The sequence below is a fragment of the Calonectris borealis genome, chromosome 6 (assembly GCF_964195595.1).
Source record: "Calonectris borealis chromosome 6, bCalBor7.hap1.2, whole genome shotgun sequence".
Lineage (NCBI taxonomy): Eukaryota > Metazoa > Chordata > Aves > Procellariiformes > Procellariidae > Calonectris > Calonectris borealis.
Genome location: NC_134317.1, coordinates 15,752,240 through 15,764,404, shown reverse-complemented (window position 1 = coordinate 15,764,404; position 12,165 = coordinate 15,752,240). Strand labels below are relative to the sequence as shown.

Below are 12,165 nucleotides of genomic sequence, written 5' to 3'. Positions count from 1 at the left end.
GCAGCCTCACTGTTTGATCTCTGCTGTGATTATGCTTGGCTGTGGGTACCCATCTTTTTTTGCTATAACAGTTACAGTGCTCTAGAAATTGTAGTTTGTTCTCTTTTTGAAGTAAAAGTGCCAAATGCTGTACGAAAGTCACACAATGGTAGCAAAAGATTTTGGACAAATAATGTTAAGATAGGGCAAAGGATGAAGAAGCTCTTTCTGACTAAATTTTTCAAAATGCACGTACTTAACAATTACAGAACATGGCTGCAAATGGTAGGAGAGAATCCTACAAGCATTTGTTTGCCCAAATAAGCCTGACTCAGGAAGCAAGGGAAAAAAACTTGTTCATTGGTGATCCTAAACTAAAGGGGCATATGTAACACACGTCCAGAGATAATAAGGCTCCTAGAAACAAGACGATAATTGAAAAACAACAGCCACAGAAAGGAGTCCATCTTGCTCTGCTGGAAGCCTGAAAGGGGCCAGAACTTTTTAACACTCTTGTTACTGATTATTTTTCGTCTTCCTAAAATGCTAAATACACCAAAAAGACCAAGAACCAGGTCCACAAACCACACAACCAGAAGGTTGTGGATTGAAAATTCATAAAAACCTGTTATTTCAAGCCCAACAAATTGGATAGGTCTGGTTTTGGAAGCTGCTTCTTAGATAGTTAAGATAGGAAACACTCCACAGGGATAGACAAAGATCTATTCTGAGCCCCTGCATCTGCTAAAAGGCCGCTTCACTTCGAAGCAGCTGGTCTGTGGAACTTCCTTGATACAAGGCCTTTAGGCTGCAAATTCCATCTGGCAGCAAGAAATACAACACCAAACTATTAATGAGAAGCCCAAGAGTAAAAGACAAGACTTTCCCGAAACTTTTAAATAACTCAGTTCTCTGGGAGTACAGATTTAACACACATCCAAAAGCTTTCACTAAACAATCCTCCTAGTTGTTTACAGTATTTGTTATATTTGATATAAAAATGACATTTTTACTTCTATATCCCTGAGAATAAAATGCAGTACACACTGAAGAACAACCAAATTGGACTTTGATGTGCAATTAATAGTAAATCATATCTCATTACCTTGTGATAATGCACCATGACATTTACTATTGGTTTAATGAATCACAGGGCCTTGGGGCCCTGTTTTATTAAATTTTATGTTGGGGGTATTATAAGCATATTGTAAAATGCATAGCACTCAGTTTGTTTTTCCTAAGCTTGACAGAATTTAGAATACAGAAGTCATATTTCATGTGAAAGCCATGGTACTCTTTTGTCACTAACAAATATTTGAAGTCATCAGAACAGGAGTAAGGCAAAACCTCACTAATTAAGTTCCCTGCTACTGTCCTTTATATACCAAGTAGCAGTTGTACTGCAGTCACTTACTAGATTTCGAAGTATTCAAGGCTCATTACAACTGTGACTGACTTATCTTGCATTAGTATCCTGTCCTTCATAGACTCTCACCTCATAGCTCTACCATACACTCCAAGTTCCTCTGAAGCAGTAGGGCTGCATCAGACTGGGTATATTACTGATACAGAAATAAAAGTAACCATCACAGTGGTTGTATTAAATTTTTCATCTTTCAACTAAAATTATAGTCTACAGGTACAGCTAATCAGTAGCTTTTCCTCTAAAGAGAAAAAAAAAAAAAAATTATTATCAGTGTTGAAAAAGTAAATTCAGTCACCAGTTTGTTTAAGAAAGACAAACCTAGCCATAACAAAATCAAATGTAATGACCAAGGCTATGCAGGGAAACTCTGACAGAAGAAGTAGATATGTCTAGATTTATGAGTCTTTATGTCTCCATCTTATCCTCTTCAGGCTGCTCCAACCATCTCAAGACAGAAGAAAATATGTCCTTCCCACTTCCCTGCACCTGCCAAATTGGGTGAATACACCAAGATTTCTCGACGGTGAAACTTACAGCTTATTTCAACTCGTATGAAGTCTTTAATCCCAAAGTTTTCCAAGAACACCCCAGAGATGGCAGTAGTTTTGAAGAAGAAGGAGATGTCCGCGCTGACCTCGGCATGGAAGGTGGGGAATTGCAGGTAGGAGGCCTCTGTGTTGAAGGAAGCAGCATTCCAGAACTGCCCTGCAAACACAACCCCCTTCTCTATAGTTAATTGGCATAGGACAGCAGCTGCGAGCTGCACGTGGAAAGCCACCTTTCATCACATAAATATATTTAAAAAAAAAAAAAAAGGAAGAGGGAACATTCTGTACCTATGGAAATTGAGAAGAGCTAGTACTCACTGTCTCCATAGCAACGCAAAGGGCCGATTTTCCAAGCAGCCTCAGAATTTGATCTGTTTGTGTCAGTGATCACTATCTGAGTTACAGGCAAATGGTCTTTGAAGGCAAGGAGGCCAGTATCATTTGTCCTGGATTATAATAAACAGACAGAAAGAGACAGATTAACCACAGACAAAATCCCCAGCATTCCTTATGCAAGGCAATATTTGAAAGATGCTTACTTAAAGATGAAAAGTCTTTTGCAGAATTACCTAGGAGACTTGTGACCGGTACACGCTGCTTAAGATACATACGTGCAGATGTACGCTCTAAACTCAGACCCCTGAAGACGCTGTATTTGGATACATGATGCTATCTGGTATGGACTGTAACTGTGTTTCAGTTGTGCAGACTGATGGCGGAGCTGAGGCAGAGCGCTGCCCTTCTGCCCAATGGGCGTTAATGTAAACTGGGCTCTGCTGAGTTTCCTCAGCAGGATGAATTTGATGTGGATCAGGTATAAGCCCAAGTCTGCATTTCTGTTAAGTTAGCTGGAGACAGATAATGGCAGTTATGCTGGCTTTATACTTTAACTGGGCAGGAAGAGGACACGCGGTACCTGATCCAGCTCGCTGTTAGCACGGGGCAGCCAGACAATACCTGATCCAGCTTCAAGATGGCTGGTACACAACTGACTCGGCACACTGCGAGAACGGTTGAATTGTGAGTGAGTTTGCACTGAATCAGCCCTTTGCATTATGCGCCTGTGGAAATTTTGTTCAGCAACTGAAATACTGAAGGCTGATTTACCACGTTGTCGAACTACAGTCTCTTGTTTGTATCAGCTAGGCTTATTCTTCAACTGCGACTAACTTACACATGGCTGCTAGAAAGGAAGAGAAAAGAAAGACAGACTCCTAAAGGACCATTTCTTTGTTTTTACTCTCAGTGTGCTGGGTAAGTTGTTGTCCCCAAAATGCAGCACGGCATTTCATGGCAGCCCTCTGGTCCCTAAGCTGATTCAGTGGCTTTGACTCTGGCAGGGCATACGGATGTGCATTCATCCCACTGTACTTCATGAACTGAACTGAGTCCCTCAGGCATCCAACCCTGACCTTACCAGAACCAAACTGCCCTCTTGAGGTATTTCTCTATCGATTGATTATAGAGAGGCGAGTGCTACCGAATCTTATCTCCACAGCAATGAGTTTTTTCTTCTCCTAGCTCTTTTTCTCAGGGTTAAGATCTGCTGTCCATCTGGGCACATAAGCCTGGCAAAGCATTCTTCATGGAGCCAAATCTTAACAGTTTTGAAGAAAAGGATCCCTACCTCTGCATGGCCCAGCATTCTGCATGCAGAGTCTGGACTCAACTCACCTGTGCTCAGAGGTGAAAAACTACATGCTGCACGTGGGGATGGCAACAATGACCAGATCCAAAATGCCAATAATCCCAAATTTACACCCACTGCTCTTTCAGGCAGGTATGACACAAAGCCACCGGAAACAGGTGTCGCTTTTTGAGCGATACCACTGCCGAAGAGTCTGACATCCCAGCCAGGATCCCAGACTACCTATGCTACCCGTAATACCATCTTCCACAAATATACCTCTCATTATAGTTCCAGCTGTGGGAAGGGACACAGGGCTTAAGCAAAGAAATAACAATCAGGATGAACACTGCGGTTGTGCTCTGACACACAACCTTGGATGTTTGCTTGGCTAAGTGCTTTACTCTGATTAATGTTAGAAAAGATAGAAGGGGTATTTTGATCTTTTTGATAAAGGCTGCATACATTTCATTTATTTTTCATTGTTTCTAATTGCATGCAGCACAGTTAATTGTCTCATAATTCCAAGGGGAAAAGGAGAGGTACCCTTTCCGACCTTAACATTTTTTTCTTGCTTCAGTGGGTATCTGACATGCAGATAATTACAGACAAAGTGCAGCAAGATGAAATTCCCAGGCACAAGGCAGAGTGATGCCTTCAATACAGACTCAGAAGGAAAAATACCATGTATGAATCAAAGTACATGGTCTCCAAATCTCTTCACAGAGGTCTCTCAGCAGCATACTCATATAACTTATTGTATCAATCTTTGAAAGTTAGTGTAAAGGCTCTCAACAGATTATGAAACAAAAGCTGAATTATTTGAGTATTTCTTAGGAAGATAATGAAATAAGGTATTTCAGTGGGTGGGAGGAAGAAGAGTAGGCAGAATGAATGAAAGCAAGGCAGAAAGATGCACAGAAAGAGGACATAAAATATGCAATATACACATGAATAACTAAGCTGGCATTTACTTTTTTTAAAATTAAAAAAAAAAAAATCACAAAATATTTAGGGAAGTTTCCTGCAAATTTATTTTCATTCAAAAAATAGTGCAGTCTTTTGACTAGCTATGATCAGCATTAAAATAAAAATCAGTCTCTTCCTACAGCTACTACTGAAGATATCTACAAAAAAAAATGAAATGGTGACATTTTAAAGATATCTATTCCACATCTCTGAAAACTGCATTGCTTATTAGATATTCTGTTATATCGCATGAAGTTCTTTTATATCGAATTTTATGACTCTGAGTTTTTACTAGTTATATGCCAGTGTCACAGAGAATTTTAGTAACATAGCTCAACTGTGAGAAAGAAAAATATTCTAGAACTAATAAAGATCTACACTTTTATGTTAATGCCTTGAAAACTCAATCAAGTTTCTCTTGAAGCTCAAACAGCACATTTTATGTATTTTATTCTCCCACACATGGAAAAAAAAGACTTGTGTAAAGATATGTATTCTCATACAAGCAGACACTGAAATAAAACCTATCAGAAAAACATTCTACCCTTCAGAGAATGTGCTAATGACAGGAACAACATACCTATTGTTGCAGTTTATTATTATTATAATCTCATGGTGAGAAATCAAGTTTTTGGTGAAAAGTCAACACCTAAGATGTTTCAGCTGAGAAAAGAGATTTGAAGACACTATCCAGGCCCTCATGGGAGCTAAAGTTTGAGTGTCTTAAATTCCTGGTATTCTTTAAGTTGAATTATTTCAGACTGCATTTCTTACAAAGCACCACAGTTCCTCTTCTCTTTACATGGTACACCATGGCAGCATCTCAAATATAGTGTATTATGCCTCAGAGAGGAGCAAGAGAGCTTCATGTACCTGTACAATAATTTCCTGGAGGCACTGCTGTGGCACTACAAAATACAAATATTCCAGGTTTGGACAAAACATTTGGAATTTTGCCTGAAGGGGGCTTGGCGATCACTTTTAACATACTACAGTTTTCAAATAAAAAGTGCTATTTTCTGATAGAAAGCATCTGCGCTATAGTGTGCACATACATGATTGTCTTTTAAACAAAACCAAAACCTTATTACATTTCATTATTTTTGCATTTGTTCCCAGAGCTAGTTTTTACTTACATGTATTTTAAATTAGCAGCTCACATACACTTAAAACCAGATTATATTTGGTTTTCCACAGCTGCTTCTCAGGTTTGCCAAAACCGCTACTTTATTTCTCTTAGCGGGTTTCACATAGCACTCCATGACCACTTCCATCGAGCATGCCTTTCGTACCATGCTATGCCCCGCTTCTCAGTATTGAGAACTATGGGTGGGTCCTGCCTGCAAGAGGGTCCTGAGGGGTGATGCTCCTTGGCCAGGAATGTAAGTTAAGTCCTGATTTCACAAAAATCTAAGCAGGTTTGATCCCTTTCCTGAAAGAAGTCCTGTACACGCAGAAAATGGTACAATTAAATTAACAAACTTGGGAAGTAGACCTCCTGCTTACCTGACTTGGCACTCAATTCGGCACAAATTCAGATGAAAATCTGAAGGTTTTTCAGAGGGTGGAAAGCACCCTCAACGAACAGATGTTTCTCTGAGCTCTTTGCATAAAGGATATTATCAATTTGTACTTCCCACAAGCAAAACCAAACCAAAACAAATCCAATAATGCCCTTTAAATTAAATCACTGATATATTTTTAGTCATGGGTATTAAATACAGTTGGATGTCATCTATTTATCCATGTCTGTATCTACCCAAAGGACTTCCTCAATAAACTATGAGGCATGTTACACATCAAACAAAAGCTCTATGCCTGGGGGGAAGGGGGGCGAAGGAAAAAAAGAAGAAAAAATTTCGCTGCAAGTACAGCAATGCTAAAGGTGATAGTGCAGCAACTGGATACTTTAAGATGTAGCACAGATAGTCTTACCTGTAAGTGACAAATAACTATTTTGATGGTAGCATTATGAGACTATTTTTTTTCTTCCTGGCTACTAATAAAAGCACGCTCAAAAAAATCTCACTCTATGGTATCCTAACAGTGTAAGCCATCATAAATTGGTAATCTCTAGATAGTTGTTTCCATATTTTTTCTAACAGATGGTAGAGCAGTGGTGCCATTAAATATAATTTCTTCTCATATCATCCCCTATTGGTATGTTTTCTTCTTGTACATTAATGAAAACTCTGGTGGGGTCTGAGCCTCAGTAGCTCAGATATTCAGTACAGATTTTCATGAATACAGTACATTTGGGGAAAAGAACACTATCATCAGCAGATGTCAATGAACAGCATGAGGAATGGGCCAGTGAAACAGGCTTCCATCAGAGAAAGTTTTGAGCCCTGAGCAGGCTGTATCACTAATAATCCAAAGGAATACATTTTAATTGCTATCTTACCCACCAGCTGCATCCAAAAATGCTTTACTGGGTACGATAATGTAGAGTCACGGTAAAGAAAAGAACAGCAGCAGAAGGGGACATACCTAAGAATTGAAGGCAAGATGCAGTGGCTGTATTTTGCTGAATTAGAGAAGAGGTACAGAGAAAGAGTTTGGTAATGATAGTAATGAACTGATTCCTGACACCTTCGGGGCCTGCTACAGTCAGCTCTCTGCAGGCAGCTTTTCTAGTTTGTTGACAAATGCAGTCATGAAGGCAGATATCCAAGACAGCTCTATACAGGCCAGGTCACCTCCGGCAGGGTTTATTTTTCAGCTCACAGGCTCTGCAGAGTTGCCTGCACTGCTTCTGGGGGAACGGGGTCAGTGCGGGATAGTGGCTGAGCAAACAAAACCTGTCAAATCTGGGCTTGTCAGTGGCTGGGTTTCTCTGCCCTGCTCTCCTCAGCCCTTCCAGTTTTAGCATCCTGGCTCTGGCACACCTTTGCACAAATATAGCTCGTCCAAAGAGGGCTTCATTCGCTTCCACGTGGCTTTGCTCCTCCTCGAACAAAGCTGGATATACTCGATATATCTCTGGGAGTCAAGGTTGGTCTGACAACAGTAATATCCTTCCTCGCTCCCCCCGCCCCCACTTCTTTTCATGTCCTGTGGTTTCCTTGTAGCTTGCAGTACCCCAAAGGCACGGTAAAGAGGTGAACGCGTGTAACTTTGGAAATGGGAAGACTCCAAGGCTTAGATCTCCAGTGAAGAAGGCTGTTCTGAAAGATAAAAGAAGAAGATACTCCTACAATTTTAATAGTAAGGCTGGAGAATAGAAATAAAAGATGGGCAATCAGCTGCTGGTTGGAATCAACACTGCCCACCACCTCTGCTGAGATGCCTGAGCTTCCTGTACAAAATGACTTCCAGAGATGCCGCTCTTTCTGTACAAAATAAAAAGCTGTAAAATTCTTCAAATTCACAAGGTTTCCAGGTGAATGCAGTCAGTAAGAAATAGGTTTGGTCTGATGACTGGCTTCAATCAAGTGTTTGCATTTGAAGTGGAAAATGGATTCCAGACAGAGAGGCCAAAGTAGCAAACGGACTTCAGGACATTCATGCGCCACCATGGCATGAAAGAGGTTCCTCCCATTTAAATGAAAGGTTTGATGAGCAGCAAGACTTTCATTGCCAAGGCAAGAGAATTTTGCTTGAGATGAAACACAACCTGGGAGAGGTATTTAGGGGTCCAAAGGATCTCTAGAATGGACTTAAGATCACAACCCTCTCTGCATTTCAGAAATGCTTTATTCTTTAGATCAGTTTAACACCTTTCCCCAATAATGCCTGCATCAAGAATGCACCTTCTGTTTCAAACAGGGCATATCTTTTGAAAGACAATCACTTTGAAGGTAAGTGCTTGAAGCTTGATGGCAAATCCATCTCACCTATGCAAAACTTGTCCCAACAGTTAACTGTTCTTAGTGTTGGGGAAGGGGAAGAGAGAGAAAGAAAACATTTACTGAACTATATTTAGCTTTAGCTTGCAGCCACTGGATTTCTATGAATGTTCCCACCCACTAGCAAGAGCTTTCAACAGTCAGGAATCTCTCTTTTTTGGAGGCATGCATAAACTACAGTCAAGTCACATTTAACACCTTTCCAGACCCCTTGCTTGGGTCAGAGTGACAACTTATGCCTCAGCTCCCTCAGCAGAGGTCTTCTCCCATTCTCCAGCAAATACCATGAGGATGCTCCACTATTCTGCAGTGACAGAATTAGCTGTCATCATATCTCAGAGTTTGGAAGTATGGTGAGGAGCTGGATGGAAAAAAGATACTTTTCACTAGAATGCTTTAATAAAAAGAAAGATGAAAAATATAAAAATCTTTCCCATATAACATGCAACCAATTATATTCCTGTTCATCTGGCCAACATAACTCCAGGGGGACCAACTTGGTGTCAAGTAAGAGCCAGAGAGAGCAGCTGGCTCAGGTGTCTGCTTAGATATCATTTAAAAGCCAGCATGCCTAGAAATGCATATTGTGTGCTGCCAAACACCTGGCTCAGGACTTTTTTCAGGTCTGTTTTCTCTTGTTTTCCATTTCTTTTGCTGCTCTGAGAAATTAGTAGCTTTTCTGCACCCAAGACTTAGTCTAGGGAAACCAAATCAAAGCAAAATCCTAAGCCTGTCTCCTCTTCAGAAGGACGCTCCAGCTATTCCGGTGAATTCCTACCTCGAAGCTGCAGTGAGCAGCCTGATTTATCTAAAAGGAGCAAAAATGACTTTCTGGTTTTCCACTCTGCAGCACCCGTTTTATTTCATGCTAAGGCAAATAAATGCATCTACTGCTGTCTTGCTCCTTCCACTATAACGTATAGCAGGTTAAAGTCACAGTTCAGGTCTCAGCAGGTTTCAGATTCAAATGCTCATTATATATCAGGGGGTCAGTGTTCTAGCAGAGAAACACGAAAGCAATCTTCAAGAGGCATGAAATTTCTTAAGTTTAGAAACTCTTTGAAAAGGTCGGGGGTTTTTTAGCTTTTAAAAAGAAGGCAACCTGCAATTTAGAATACTACCAAAGTCCAAATTTCAAACGGATTAAAAACCAAACCAAAACACCTGAACCCCCAAACCAAGAAACAGTAGGCAGTTTAGCTGAGGAAACTTCTATGTATATCCTGTTATTATAATGAAATTAAGAGAAACAAGTAGCTCTGTGAGCATAACTCACTTAGGTCTCATTTCCTTAGAAGACTCAGCTGAAACATTATAGAACTGCATTTAGCTTTCACCTTGCATTGGTTTGTACAATGTAGTGATGCACTGTCCTGCAATCTCAGACTACAACCCCAACGATCTGCCAGTGTAACACACCCTGCTCTGCTTGAGTAGCAGTGCAGTAAAAAGCAAAATGTGGATTATGAACAGAGCCAAGCACCAGTAAAAACAGATGCTTTTGATGCTCATGTGCAAACCTCACCAAAGTGCTTCTGATAACCAAACATTAAAGAAAAGATAGATTAACATGCACAGCCAGGCCTTTCTATACAAATCTATACAAATGATATTCATAAACCAACACTTACATAAAGATCTTCCTGAAGAAATCCCTTACAGATATGATTTTTGGAAGTGAATAGTGACCCCAGGGATATAAAGGGTCCAAGCGAATAATCACATTGTCTGGAAGAGGCCCTCTTGCAAATGCCACACATTGAGCAACCAAAAAAGGCCAACACTTACAGTGACAAGTAATTTCCATTTTTTTTTTGTTTGTTTCAAGACCCCTTACAGTTCCTTTCTACTCGTTCTCTTCTAAGTGAAGGTTTCATAGGGATAATTCAGACACTATTTCAAACACAGTAGCCTATTACAGAAAGACATTTCTTGTCTACTTCCATTATTCGTAATTTCTGAACTACTCGAGGTTAAAATATCTTTTTTTAGAGAAAGGGCAGCAGCTCCTATCAGTGAGTGGTCCAGAAGGAAGAGAGGGCGAAGCAGAGTTTTCACATGTATTTTCACAGTGTTTCAAACTGTACTTTCAACAACACTTATCTGGCATTTCTGTCCCCTCCAACATAAGTATGGAATTAATTGGAAAGTTCACCATCTAGCCCTCAGCTGCTGGAGAGTCTCTGAAGGTGCAGAGAATGGGAGAAGGTTGCGAGGTGGCCTTTGCAAATTCATGTGGCATCGGGGCACAACAAAGGTCCGAACCCAAGGAAGGCTTTGAATGTTCATGCTGTAAGTATAAAACTTCTTATGGAGACTGAACCAAAACCTACAGAAGCCAAAAGAAGTCCTTCCATTGACTTTAAAAAGCTTAGGACCCAATGTAAAAGAAAGTTAAGGCATACACAGATATACTGTTTCATAAGAAAAATACAAGGCTTTTTGATAATACAGATTTCTTGTTCTTTAGCTGTCTCTATCTGACTTTTGCTGTCTATGCCTGAATTTTCTGCTCTGATATATACCCATGCACCAACCTCCTAGAGCCTTTATTCACGCAATACTCCAACTGAATCAACGGAAATTTTTAAACAAATAAAACGACTGGATTTGGCATTCAACAACAAAGATTTTTTGAAGACAACCCATTCCAGCAACCTGCTTCAGCCAGATATCTTGTCTTTGGTTCAAATAAGAAATTTAAGATGAAATCAGAAGTCCAACTTCTAGTTTGACTTTCCTTCTCATTTGATCATACTCAAGCCATTCAAACTTCCTGAGCTGTGAATTGGGAAAAGATTTAAGCCTTCTTGCCCTACTTCCTATCCCCAGCTCTCACACAAACACTACTATACACGTTAAAATTATTACCATTCTTCTCTATCTGCGTCACAGTTGCAAAAATATCTCATATCCAGACAACTTTCTTCCAGTCCACATGCACACTGTTGAATGCCCGGAAGAGATCCTCCCCAGTAAAGATGCTTTTCATTGGCACGGCCAACCCACCAAGCAAATGGCATTCCATCTGGATGAAAGGGAAAGAGAGGGGAAAAAAAGAGAAAAGAGAAAAAGAGAGAGAAAGAGAACTTGATAAGCAAATTGGATTCTCCTGAGAATGAAAAAGAGAATGGAGGTGGACATGTTAAACAATACTGAAAGAAAAGATGCAAACTACAGATGAGGTAACAAACCATAAACTTTGCCCAAGTTCCATTTTATGGAATACACGTTGAGAAAGCAACAGCTTTATGGTAATTCCTCTTGGTTTGAGGAGCAGATGTTTTTCCCATAGGGCTCACATGCCAATCGCTCATGAGAACCTTGACGAATTTCAGATGCAAAGACTTTTGACGCATGAACCCAATACCACTGTCTGCACCAGTTGTGTCCAGTGTTTTTGTGTGACACTAGAGGGGAGGTCTGATCGCTGAAGGAGTCTGAAAAAAATCCTCCTGCCAGGACTCATACTGCACAGCTGTCTTGAACCACCCAGTATTGGCCACAGACCTCTTGCAGAGTCTACCCGTTATGAAGGAGACTCTAGCTCTTGGATCAGGATTTTTTACCTTAAGACTCCTATCTAAAGAGCAAAAATCTTCAGAAATACCACACAAACTGACCTATTACCATGGGCTTAATACAGTTCCTCTCAAAACTAAGACCAAAATTTGTATCGGTTTCTAAGGGAGCAGGACTAGGGATTAATGTGTTCTCCAAGGGTGGAATTTGCAAATGCAAAGCTCTATAAGATATTAAAACATCCTA

The 12,165-nt window shown here is 40.3% G+C and overlaps 1 protein-coding gene across 1 annotated transcript in view; it reads right to left on the bottom strand.

The window, feature by feature from the left end:
* Positions 1–12,165, bottom strand: part of CNTNAP5 (contactin associated protein family member 5) — a 229,123-nt gene that overhangs the window by 45,885 nt on the left and 171,073 nt on the right. Inside the window, exons 13-15 of the mRNA XM_075152917.1 lie at positions 11,269–11,425; positions 2,272–2,399; positions 1,940–2,110 (exon numbers count right to left, since the gene is read on the bottom strand). Coding sequence (XP_075009018.1) covers positions 1,940–2,110; positions 2,272–2,399; positions 11,269–11,425 — 456 coding nt within the window. The remainder of the gene's footprint in view (positions 1–1,939; positions 2,111–2,271; positions 2,400–11,268; positions 11,426–12,165) is intronic.